This window comes from Clarias gariepinus, chromosome 15 (genome assembly GCF_024256425.1).
Source record: "Clarias gariepinus isolate MV-2021 ecotype Netherlands chromosome 15, CGAR_prim_01v2, whole genome shotgun sequence".
NCBI classification, from domain to species: domain Eukaryota; kingdom Metazoa; phylum Chordata; class Actinopteri; order Siluriformes; family Clariidae; genus Clarias; species Clarias gariepinus.
This window is the reverse complement of record NC_071114.1, coordinates 27,302,936-27,314,973: the sequence shown is the minus strand read 5'-3', so window position 1 is coordinate 27,314,973 and position 12,038 is coordinate 27,302,936. Positions and strand designations below refer to the sequence as shown.

General features: G+C 39.9%; 2 protein-coding genes across 2 annotated transcripts in view; one reads left to right on the top strand and one right to left on the bottom strand.

Moving 5' to 3' along the window:
- The window catches only part of ankrd13c (ankyrin repeat domain 13C), a 41,013-nt gene extending 38,834 nt beyond the window's left edge, over window positions 1-2,179 (bottom strand). The window contains exon 1 of the mRNA XM_053513474.1: window positions 1,464-2,179. Coding sequence (XP_053369449.1) covers window positions 1,464-1,887 — 424 coding nt within the window. The 5' untranslated portion in view covers window positions 1,888-2,179. The remainder of the gene's footprint in view (window positions 1-1,463) is intronic.
- Window positions 2,180-3,807: 1,628 nt separating this feature from the next.
- Window positions 3,808-11,519, top strand: plaat1 (phospholipase A and acyltransferase 1). The gene is made up of 6 exons (XM_053513593.1): window positions 3,808-4,029; window positions 5,110-5,447; window positions 8,605-8,660; window positions 8,837-8,966; window positions 9,980-10,248; window positions 10,978-11,519. The coding sequence occupies exons 3-6, from the start codon at window positions 8,628-8,630 to the stop codon at window positions 11,074-11,076; spliced, it is 531 nt and encodes a 176-aa protein (XP_053369568.1). The 5' UTR covers window positions 3,808-4,029; window positions 5,110-5,447; window positions 8,605-8,627; the 3' UTR covers window positions 11,077-11,519.
- Window positions 11,520-12,038: the final 519 nt, after the last annotated feature.

The following is a 12,038-nucleotide window of genomic DNA, read 5'->3' as shown; positions in this document are numbered from 1 at the left end:
AGTTTACAGTTTGTCCTGAGCGCTTCGTGACTGATAAGTGCGTTTGGATATTGGTGTAAGTGTGTGTGTGATGGGTGCGGTTTGAGATTAATTTGCTCGCAGTATCTAAAGGAGTCAGATCAGAAGCTTTTTAAGGTTTACAACTTGATAACGTATGATAAGATCTGCTTCTGTCGCATCCCTCAGAAGCTTGTGCACTCGGCAGGGAACCGATTATAATAATCAGACGCTGACTGGTCACATCTGATCAAGGGTGCATCTGTGTTACAAACATTAAAACGTAAACGACTTATAAATCGGTTTTGAAGTCATATGTGTATCGGCGCACAAAACAATCGCGATTTATAACCGAACCGATTTCTTCCCTCATCACTACTGAAATTGTACATCTGTGTAGAGCAGAATACTAATTAAAAAAACACACACACACACACACTCACTCAGATGAACACAAGCAATTTCACATGCCAACCACCCAATTGTTTTTTGCACAATATTTACCTGCTGCTATTTTTTATTTTTTACTGCCAAGAACTTTTTTTTAGAGTTTCAACATTGTACCAGTCGTGTTTGTTAAAGTTTGTACAGTGCACTTTACGTTGTCCTTTTGTATTATTCTTTAATTAATTTCACTTAATTAATTACTTAATTTATGTTGTATGTAGCACCTTGGTCCTGGAGGAACGTTGCTTTGTTTTAACTGTGTACTGAACTGTAGAACTAAAACTGAGTAAAAAATTTGCCTCGAAATACAAGCGACTGCCCCGAGTCAAACCCAACATGGGCCAAGTCAAAACTTTTTTTTTTTTTGCTTTTGTGCAAGATTTACTGAAGACAAAGCACCATGAGTCCCAAGAATGTTAGCAAGAAGAAAACGGTGCCACTTTCAGTTACATATTTTTTTTAAGCAGCCGGTGCCGCCGAGAGGAACCATGAATTAGGATTATATGAGATTTAATGTCTCACGGCACACAAACACACACTGTGGGCAGCACCAATCAGTCTAATCTTTGGACTGTGAGAGGAAACACACCAAGCACGGGGAGAACATCATGCAAACACCATGCACGCAGACTGGAGGCGGAATCGAACCCGGACCCTGGAGGTGCGAAGTGACTGAGCTAACCACTACGCCCCGGTGCTGCCTGAGTTAATGTCTATTTAATTTGGCATTAGATTTCATTTGCATGCCTTTTCTACAACTTTTGATTGCATTCAAGAATATGATTATAGTGTTGGAAACTGTTAATATTTTTGGGTGTCTTGAACAGATTATCCGCATTTACGTTATTGGAAAATGTGTTTCACGATAATGTGCGGGTAAAATTTGTAATGACAATAAAGCCTACTTGACTTGACGAACAGCTGACACTCACAAGGATGCGTTTGAATTGAATCGCGATTAATCGAATAATCGTCGGGAGCAAACAGAATAAAAAAACCTTGACCGATAAACGACTCACCATGGAGATCTTTCTGTGCGATGTTCTGAGTGCGAATGAGCGACGATAACCGCCGCACGTCCCCTTTAAACACGCACTCGTGCACCGGGAAATCGTCGGCGCTTCGAATAATCGGGTTCTTGTTTTTATCGTCGACGGTTTCCGGGGCGGAGACGCCGTTAGTAGTGTTGGCGTTGATGAGAGTCTGTTGTTGTTGCTGCTGGTGATGATGGTGGTGGTGGTGGTGGTGGTGATGGAGGCTGTTCTGAGACCCGGGTTTGCTGATCTTGTGGTTGCTGAAGATCTTGTTGCTCTTGCCTTTGCCGTTAGTCCTGCTGGACGCCGTGAACGTGCCGGTCGCCGCTTCCTCGTCCGGCTCCAGCAGGTCCTCGTCCTTCCCCGGCTTGTGGTCCTTGCGCAGGGAGCGGATTTTCTCTCCGGTCATTTTGCGAACTCCTGATGCGGACGGGAAGGCGCGCAGCGGCCGGTGACCCTGGGGGCAAAACCGGGGCAAGTCGTTGCCAGGAAGAGATCGCGCACGCGCAATAAAAATAACAACAACAACAACAAGTCGTACAACATGAAAACGGTTCGGGCCAGTTCGGGCTCTAATTCAACCAGCGGGGTAAATTTACCCACACCCGCATATCAGGTTTTACCCTAAAACAACACGTCCCACCGTCATCCTAAACCTTCCGCAGCGTTCCCCGTCCAAACCTAAGCCCTAAAGCCCAAATCCCGTCTACCTAACTTCCGCCTGAACTATCGCGACAACTCCTCCTCCAAAACGCAATCACATTCTCACAAACCCCGCCCCTATTTCGTGATTGGTCCATACTACACATGCCATTCGTTCAATCCAGTTGACTCCGCCTCAATACAAACTCCTAGCCAATCGCATCTTAGAATCTCGCTGCGATCCAGCCAATCGCAATCCAACACCCTGAAAACAGGCGGAAAAAAATCTTTGCGTTGTTTTAATGACTTCCGTTGAGGAATCTTTGCACTTGGGAGCGAACCACAACACTGAAGTAAACAGCCTCCGGTATAAGAGGCAATTAAAGCAACTCATTTCGTTCTTCAGGTTAAAAGACGGGCTCTGGTTGTTTATAAAAATCGTTTAGAAATTGCACACATCGCAGCCACACGGGATGAACGTATAAACGCGACAGCTGCTGCCACCTAGTGGCTACTGTAAGAAACTGCTGGTTTATTACTTAATTATTTTGCAATGTTTAACCAAAAATCACAAACACAAACAGATTTTTGGATTAACGCATTTTATATTAACAAAAACAAATATATTTATTTTATAACTAAATAATGGCTGATTTAACTGTACTGTTTTGTATAACACCTGAGCACTATGCGACCAAGTTTCCATCTTTTCATCTTATAATCTCTAATCCAACTAGGGACCATAGAGGTAAGTGGTGATCACTGTCTTTATTCCCATTTTTACGACCTCCGGTCAGCACTCACACATTACAGGCAATTTGGGAATGCCAATAAACCTAATGTGCATGTCTCTGGACTGTGGGAGTACCGGAAGGAAACCCACCAAGCACTGGGGAGAACATGCAAACTCCATGCACACAGACCCGAGGTGAGAATCAAACCCTCAACCTGGAGGTGCGAGTCAACAGTGCTAACCACCATGCCATCGTGCCGCCACCATTAACATTACCTCATGATTGCATACTTTTAAAACGTTTTAAAAATTATTCTATAAACATTTTTAACATCTCATCTTTTTTACAAGCTGTCCATTATAGGTTACAAGGAAATATTTAAAATTCCACAAGTCACATGTTCAACAGGAAGCACCATCATCATCATCATCATCCAAATTTCCTGAACATCATGAGAAGAAGAAAATTCTCAGTGTTTTATTGAATGATGAGGTGATCTTGATAACACACCCATTACCTTAATTTATTAATTAATTTTCGATACTGCTTATTCTGTACAGGGTCACAGGAGGCCTGGAACCTATTCCAGGGAACTTGGAGCACAAGGCAGGGTACAATCCATCCCAAGGCGCGCACACACACACACACACACACAAACTCACAGATTATGGGCAATTTGGATGCACCTACTATGCATGTCTTAGGACAGTGGGAGGAAACTGGAGTACCAAGAGGAAACCCACCAAGCATTGGGAAGACAATGCAAACTCCACGCATAGCACAAAGACCAAATACGGGAATTGAACACTCGACACTAAAGTTGTGACACCACCTGAGCATATTTATATACTGTATTTGTTTGTTTGTTTGTTTGTTTGTTTGTTTGTTTGTTTGTTTGGACTGCAAGCATGTTTGACCAGCGGGTGGTGGCCAGTCAATGTTTGCACTGGTTGTTCACATGCGATTATAAGCTTTTATGAGTTCCGTCACAGGTGTATCCCAGGGATCCTCCAAAAAAAGTAACATCAAATTAACCTTTGTGTCATATTGTGTACGTGTCATAGGGGTTCCTCAGTACATGTAACAGTAGGCAGGCGTCTACAGCAACAGCACACACAAAGGGCTGCCAAAACATTAGAGCAGCGTGAGGAGCAGACCGGACACTCTATTCACAGGTAAAGGAAGCATGCAGGCGTCAGGATCTGTACATGGGTGGGAGAGTGGGTAACATGGTGTAAAGTTCATAATTAGCATGTCCTTAATCTCCTTGTGTCATTTGCATGAATGCAAGTCATACTACATTTTGCGTAATTACTAACTCTATTTAAAATAATGAACCCTCTTACACATTTGAGAGCAAGACAAGCCAGTCAAAAAATGTATTAATTAATTTTATTATTATTATTATTATTTTTACTAGATGTGCCCTCGTTTGCATGAAATTTACACATTCATAAGCACATATTAAAAAATGTACATCGCCATTTGTCAAATTTTGAAAACTAATGATTTTTAAGGTCAATTTTTTATGATGTAAGGGCGTTTCCATTTAAAATTCAACTTAGCATATCTTTTCTTCACGTAGGTCGATTGCGGTGAAACAAAGCCTGTAAGTTACCCCAAGCTCGGACAAATGCACCTGTGAAAACCCTATTAAAATTTGTTTAGTTTGTTTTATGTGATGCGTGCACAAACAAACAGAAAGACAAAAATTCTCAAAACCACACTGATGTGTTCTATTATTCATCTTATGTGCCTCCATCTTATATGTCCCGCAAATATCTTCAATGTACAGACACGCCAACTTTATAGTTTTATTATGTGTATAAATTATTATTATAAGTTCTAGTATTAGTAGTATAAATGCATCACAATCATAAAATTGTGGAATTGATTTAAAAATCTGGAAGTGTAAAGTTACTTTATCTATCATATTAATCCACGAATAAATCAGATAATCTTTAAAATTAATGTTGAATGACTTTCTAAAATGATTAAGCAGCTATTCCTCTGGTGTTATACTGAACTTCCAGCCTCTTAACACACAGTATGGCTGCAGATTCTCAAGGTTTTTTTTCTGTTGTCATCTTAGCAAGTATTTCCTTTGTTGAAACTGCTATAAAAATGAAACTGAATTGTCTGGATACTGTAAATACAGTATATCTGCAGAAGAATACCTTCTGATTCCCAAACTAGCGCCTTAAATCTTGTTCTATCACTTAGAAATGTCTTTTGATTTCCTTTCCTCTGTCTAGATATTTTCACCATCTGTCCGACCCTGATTATACTACATCTCCCCCAATGACCTGTGAGCTACAACAGAGTCTATCCTTTCCAGCACAATGCACACATTGACCTGCGAATGACCCTGGCATGTCAGTGTGCCGACAGCACAGCGAGATCAGCCTACGGATAGCTCAGTCCTACCTGTGGTGCCACCGCTGAACCCTTCCCGTTTCACTGGCCTTCTTTATCACAATCGAGCACCTAAGAGACTGAGATTGAGGAAATACAATTTCTTTTCTTAATTAACCTAATATGACTCCAATGGAGGTGTAACAGAGATTCGGACAAGGATGATTCCTGCTATCGAGTAAGTATCACTCATTTATTTAGATTTATAATTTAAATTTAGATGGTTTTATGATTCATGAATTAAATTTAAATTAATGTTGTGGTTTAAACAAAACCTCAATCACCTCTAGGAAAAAATATCCGAAAAAATTATATTAATAAATGGCGTAAAAATACAGTACCATCATGTTACACATGCTGCGGATAAATTCAGCCGACAATTCCATAGGATACAAAATCCAGCAAGGACTTTAATTCACTGTTAGTTAGTCAGGTATTACTTAACACAAAATCTTTTAAATTTGTCTACAAGTTTATTCTTTTCATCGTAGAAAGAACTGAGAAACCTGAACCACGTTAACATGTTATACAGTTTTGCACTTTCATTGTACGTTTCTACTTGTTTCTCCATTATTTTGTGGCTTTTGTGGCTTTCTGTGCCCATTGTATTGTGTGTGTGTGTCTGTGTGTGTCCTCATGGTCCAGCAATTCTCCAACATTCTTCACAGCCACACAAGACACCATCTTATTCACTAACACCGTGTCCATGTCAGGATATAGTCCTTGATGAATTTTCTGTAAAAGCAGCTCTGACATTAGTGCAGCTGGAGAACACAAGGTGTATATATAGAGTATTACTTTAGTAACAATACGCTAATACAGTATGATATGGTTTCTATAGTAACACCCACGATAGGGTGGAGTTTTCAAATCAAATCAAATTCAAATTTTATTTGTCACATACACAAACAAACACAGTACGAAATGTAGTGAAATGCATTATACGACTGCCATTGACCCTAAAAGAGAATTAAAGTTTACAAATAAGAAATAAATATGAATAAAAGAAATACGATAGAAATTAAATAAAAAAATTAAATTAAACTAGGAAAAATAGAACTAAAAATAAAAATAGAAATATGATGTACAAAAATAGAAATATACTGTACAAATTGAAATATACTGTACTGGGTGTGCAAATATGCATAGAACAAATTGTCTTTGTGCAGAGGTTATTAAAGTGTCTTTGTGCACTGGTCCAGGATGTAAACGTAAACATGTAGTGTAGTTGTGAAGGTAAGTGTGCAAAGTTATTAAATTGTCTTTGTGCAATGGTCCAGGATGCAAACGTACAACATGTAGTGTATATATGAAGGAAGGTGTGCGTGTAATTGTCCATAGTGTCCATGGATGTAAAAAGATTAATAGATTTGATCATTTATGAAAAGATTGTGTTAGTTCTGCATAGTGGTGTGGTTGTGGTTGAGAGACCTTATCGCCTGCGGGAGGAAGCTCCTCCTCAGTCTCTCTGTGTTGGCCTTCAAGGAGCGGAATCGCTTCCCAGACCACAACAGAGTAAACAGTCCGTTATTGGGGTGGCTGAGGTCCTTCACGATCTTCCTGGCCTTGGTCACGCACCGCTTGCTGTAGATTGAGTGCAGGTCAGGGAGCTCGATGCGGATGATGCGCTCAGCTGATCGCACCACCCTCTGTAGAGCTCGTCTGTCCTGCATGGTGCTGTTCCCGAACCAGGTCGTGATATTTCCCGTCAGGATGCTCTCTATGGTGCAGGAGTAGAAATTCCTGAGCACCTTGGAGGGCAGTCTAAAGTCTCTCAAGCGTCTGAGGTGGTAGAGACGCTGCCGGGCCTTTTTTACCACGGTGTTGATGTGACAGGACCATGCCAGGTCCTGCGTGATGTGAACACCGAGGTATCTGAAGCTGTCCACTCTCTCCACTGGGCTCCTGTGGATGACGGGGGTCTGGTAGTTCCTCACCTGCTTTGTACTGAAGTCCACTATCAGCTCCTTTGTCTTACTGACGTTCAGGAGGAGATTGTTTCCCTGGCACCAGTTCTGTGAGTAAAACAGTTTATTTATTTTATATTCATGGAAGGAGTCTCCAGTTTCAGTGCAGAGGTAAAGCTGTAATGTTTCGCAACATCAAAACCAAATAATGAGGACTCTCTGGCTAAATTTAACATCCATGGATTTCGCTGAAGTTAGCTGTTTAGCACGTAGGAGTTGTTTTAAAGGAAGTCTGGTCTAGAAAAATCAGCTTGAAGAGGCCAGGAAGATAAGTAAAAATGTTGGCGGTAATATTAGATTTCAAGTTGGATTCCAACTGCTGTTAAACGAAAAAGAGGAAAAATTTTATTGTAACACTGTCATCCCGCACCTCCAGGTTCCGGGTTCGATTCCCACCTCGGGGTTTGCATGTTCTCATCGTGCTTGGTGGGTTTCCTCCAGATACTCTGGTTTCCTTCCACAATTCAAAGACATGCAGATTAGGTTAATTGGCGTTCCCAAATTCCCTGTAGTGTGTGAATGAGCATGTGTGTGTATGTGTACAATATGTGTGTGTGCCCTGCAACGGATTGGCATATTGTCCATGGTGTACCCTCTCGTCTCGACTCGTGGGATAGGCTCCAGCCCCCCGTGACACTGTATACAGGATAAAGAGGTATAGATGAGGTGTGAGTGAACATCTACCTACATTCTAGAACAATATGAAATTTTCACAATTATGAAATAACACATATGGTCAGTTGCTATTTTAAGATTTTTTTATTTTATTTATTTGCAAACCCTATCAAGCACCATGATGAAACTGTCTCTCATGAAGACCAAAATAAGAAAAGCAAGACCAAAACTTGTGTGTCCAAACTTTTTTTTTTTGACTTTGTATGTTGTAACGTGACCTATACACAACAACTGTATGGCATCGTAAAGCCGCAGACAGATTGCCAGACAACATGGAGTCTGACTTGATTTCACACTGGGTCCAATTTCACGTGCAAAAGCTTTATTGAATCTAATTGCATAAAAAAATTGAGAAAAATATTGACAATTACGTCAGTAATACTGTAACAGTTTGATAACTAATTTGTTCTGTGGAGCTGTATGACATTGCAACTTTAAATGGATAAAATGCTACAAAGTGTCGTTATTAAAAGTGATGGAACACACACTGAGATCAAGAGGCGCTACAGCACACCACAACGTGTTCATTATTGTTTCATCATCATGGTGTTTTGATTGTTTGATCATTTTGCTCTGATGCTTTATGAAAGTCATTAGGCAACATTAGGCAATATAAACTAACTATCTAATAATCTTTAGAAATATATTAGATTATTAGATAGTTAGTTATAAATATAATTTTTTTACCCATAGAATATGTACAGTTTTGCTGTGGGATGACGGGTAATCAGCCAAACGCAACCCCTACTGTAAGTAATAAAGTTTTAACATTGATGCTGAATGGTTCATTTGGCTGTTATTTTTAAATAATTTCATTAATTCCTTCCTTTTTTTATTTTATTTATTAACCATTTATAAACAAAATGACACTGTAAGCATGTATTTTTTTCAGTTTTAAAATAAACAGGATATTATTATATTTCAGATGGCCACTAGTGACCCAGACACTGTCAGCGAACCCCAGCCTGGTGACCTCATCGAGATCTTTCGACCGGCATATCAGCACTGGGCCATGTACCTGGGAGACGGATACATCATCAACCTTACACCAGTCGGTGAGCGCATCAGGCTTGCAAGTCAAGCTCTTGTTGTTAGTCTATTGGCTACTCAAGTTAAGGTGTCGCCAGAGTGAACCAACTGATCCGCACAACAATTTGCCTTTCCTGACACAACCCTCTCATTTTATCCGGCCTTGGGACCAGCAGTAAATCCTGTGGCTCTGGTTTCTGCATTGGCTGGGAATTAAACCCGGGCCTTCTGTATGGGAGGCAAGAAACCTAACAAAGTGAAACTTACTAAAATAAATCAATATATAATCATAGTGCTCATAAATTATTGCCATAGAATGATTGTGATGTTTTGATTCCAGCAACTGCAGTGTCATTTTAAAGAATTAGTTTTTTTTTGTTTTTTATATTATAATATATATAAAATATATTCCTTCATGAAGCTGCTGTGCCACGAGCAGCCAAAAGACCAACAAAAAGATATATAATATTATAAGTAATAGTGTTTTATTTAAAAATGTGGCGAAATTCTTGACACCCTGTGGAACTCCTTTATCTTCATCACTTGCTTTGTCCTGTACATGGCTGTGGTGATGGTGGATCCAGCTCATACAGTAATGTAATGTAACATGTAATCCATCAACATGTAATATTATATTTTTATTATTATTAATATGGTTATTATCATAATGTTTCTAGAAAGAAGTTGAATATTGAGCAGAGTGATGAGAAATCTCCAGATTGGAATTTTATTTCAAAATTGGTGGTTGGAATTACAGAGGACGTAATATTACACAAACGGAAATATGTCTACCTGAATAGAAGCGCTGAAGGAGGAGCTTTTTCTAGAAAAGTTTTTCCAATTTTCTTAGAAATTACAGGTGCAGTTATTTTCTTTTTGTGAAGGTGCCAATAGATTTGTGTGTAAGCTGACCCAACCTACTGCATTACACAGTATTACTCTCTCTCTCTCTCTCTCTCTCTCTCTCTCTTTCTATACAGTATGTATATGTGTATATTTATAGTGCTTTCATTTCAAGTGATTTATGTTCTTTCCTCAGATGAGAGCCAAGCAAACGCTATGTCTAGCGTGAAGTCAGTGTTCACCCGTAAGGCCGTGGTGCGCATGCAGCTCCTGAAGGACGTCATTGGGAGCGATGCGTTCCGTGTCAACAATAAATACGACAGCAGTCACACACCTCTGCCCGTGTCTGAGATCATTGAACAAGCACAGATGCTGATTGGTCAGGAGGTGTCATATGACCTGCTGGGCAACAACTGCGAGCACTTTGTCACCCTGCTGCGATATGGTGAAGGCGTATCTGAGCAGGTTTACCACCTTGTGACATTTCTGCCATTAGATTACAGAAACTGATGTTCAGATTCCTATTGAATGTCCTGAATAAGAGAAGAGACTATACCCATATCTTGCATAAATATTCACCCCTTGAACCATTCCACATTTTGAATTCTTAGCTCTAAAGGATCCTGATTTCCTGCCATTAAATCTTGACCAAATTCCTTAAGGTATGTCAGACTGAATAGAAACATTTGATGAACTGGAAGTCTTGAATGGAGGACTAGGCTGTGATCGAGCTGTTCTTACACATTCAGGCTCTTGGTTTTAACCCACTCCAGTGTGGCATTATCAGGATTATTAGGATTGTTTTCCTGATGGAAATTGAAGCTCTGTCCAAGTTCATATTTCTTGTAAGTCTCTAGGAACCATTTACATTTACTGCTAAAAATGCCCAATCTTTGTTTCTATCCATGTTGTTCTCACTGTTGAGCAGCTTCCCCAGTTCTGACAACATAATGCTACTGTCACCATGCTTCACCATAAGGATGGAGGACAAAAAGTGTAAAAACCCCATGAAGACAAACTAGAAGTCTATTTCATTCCTAGTTGGTTATGAATTGTGGAAAGCTTGAGTGGTGAATATTAATGCACGGCACTGTCCATGCACAGAACATTTCTTGCTACTTTATGTATTAAATGATTATACTTTTATACCTAAGTGCATTTAAATTAATATTTTTTCGTCTCCTGTCTTTTCAGGCAACACGTGCTATTGGGGCGTTAGGTCTGGTCACAGCAGCAACCAGTGCTTTATCCATGCTCGGCATCATCAACTCTCGCAACAGAAACAGACCCTGACGTTATTGCAGCTCAAACGTATAATTATGTCCACAATGAAAATGACATTTGTTACATTTTTTTTATTGAGTGTGTACACTTAGAGTCAGTGCTATTTGTTTTGGATACTGACTTAAGCTTTGTTGTTTGATTGAAAACATTATAAGGACTGTTTAATTTATTTAATTAATGTGTAATCAATTATATATATTTTAGCATTATAGCAAATTGTAAGTAGAGAATAGCTGAAACTATCTATTCTCCTCATTCTGAAGTATCTGGGGATCATAATGGGCATGAAGTTCTCTTGGTGGGGTTCCTCTGGGTACTCCGCACTGGCGTTCCCAAATATTTTGTAATGTGTCGATGTGTGGGTTGGGGCATTTGTGCACTGCAATGGATTGACAACCTGTAGAGTCCAGGGTGTACCCTGCCTTGTGCCCCAGGTCTCAATATATTCAAAGGTCCGGATCTAATTTCTATTTCAATTCAATTCAATTCAATTTTATTTGTATAGCGCTTTTAGCAATTTTCATTGCCGCAAAGCAGCTTTACATAGTCAAAAGAATTATTTAAGTTTGTATGAAATGTGAATTTGTATGAATCAAAATGGTCAGTTTGTCCCTGGTGAGCAAGCCGAGGGCGACAGTCACCAGGGACAAGGAAAAACTCCCTGAGATGGTAATAGGAAGAAACCTTGAGAGGAACCAGACTCAACAGGGAACCCATCCTCATTTGGGTGAAACAGAAAGCAGTAAATGATCTGCATTTATACAGTGTGTAGGGTGGGAGGCAGTTCAGCTATAATAGCTGATGTTAATTAATGTTAATATGGAGTCCAGGTAGTTATTGAAGACCCAGGTAGACTTGTAAGAAGTTCCAGTCATGAACTATCGAACTGTCAAGTCCCCAGAGAAACAGTTGCCAACACCAGTCAAGGCCAGAACCATTTTCTAGGTAGAGAGAATCATTCCCAGACACCA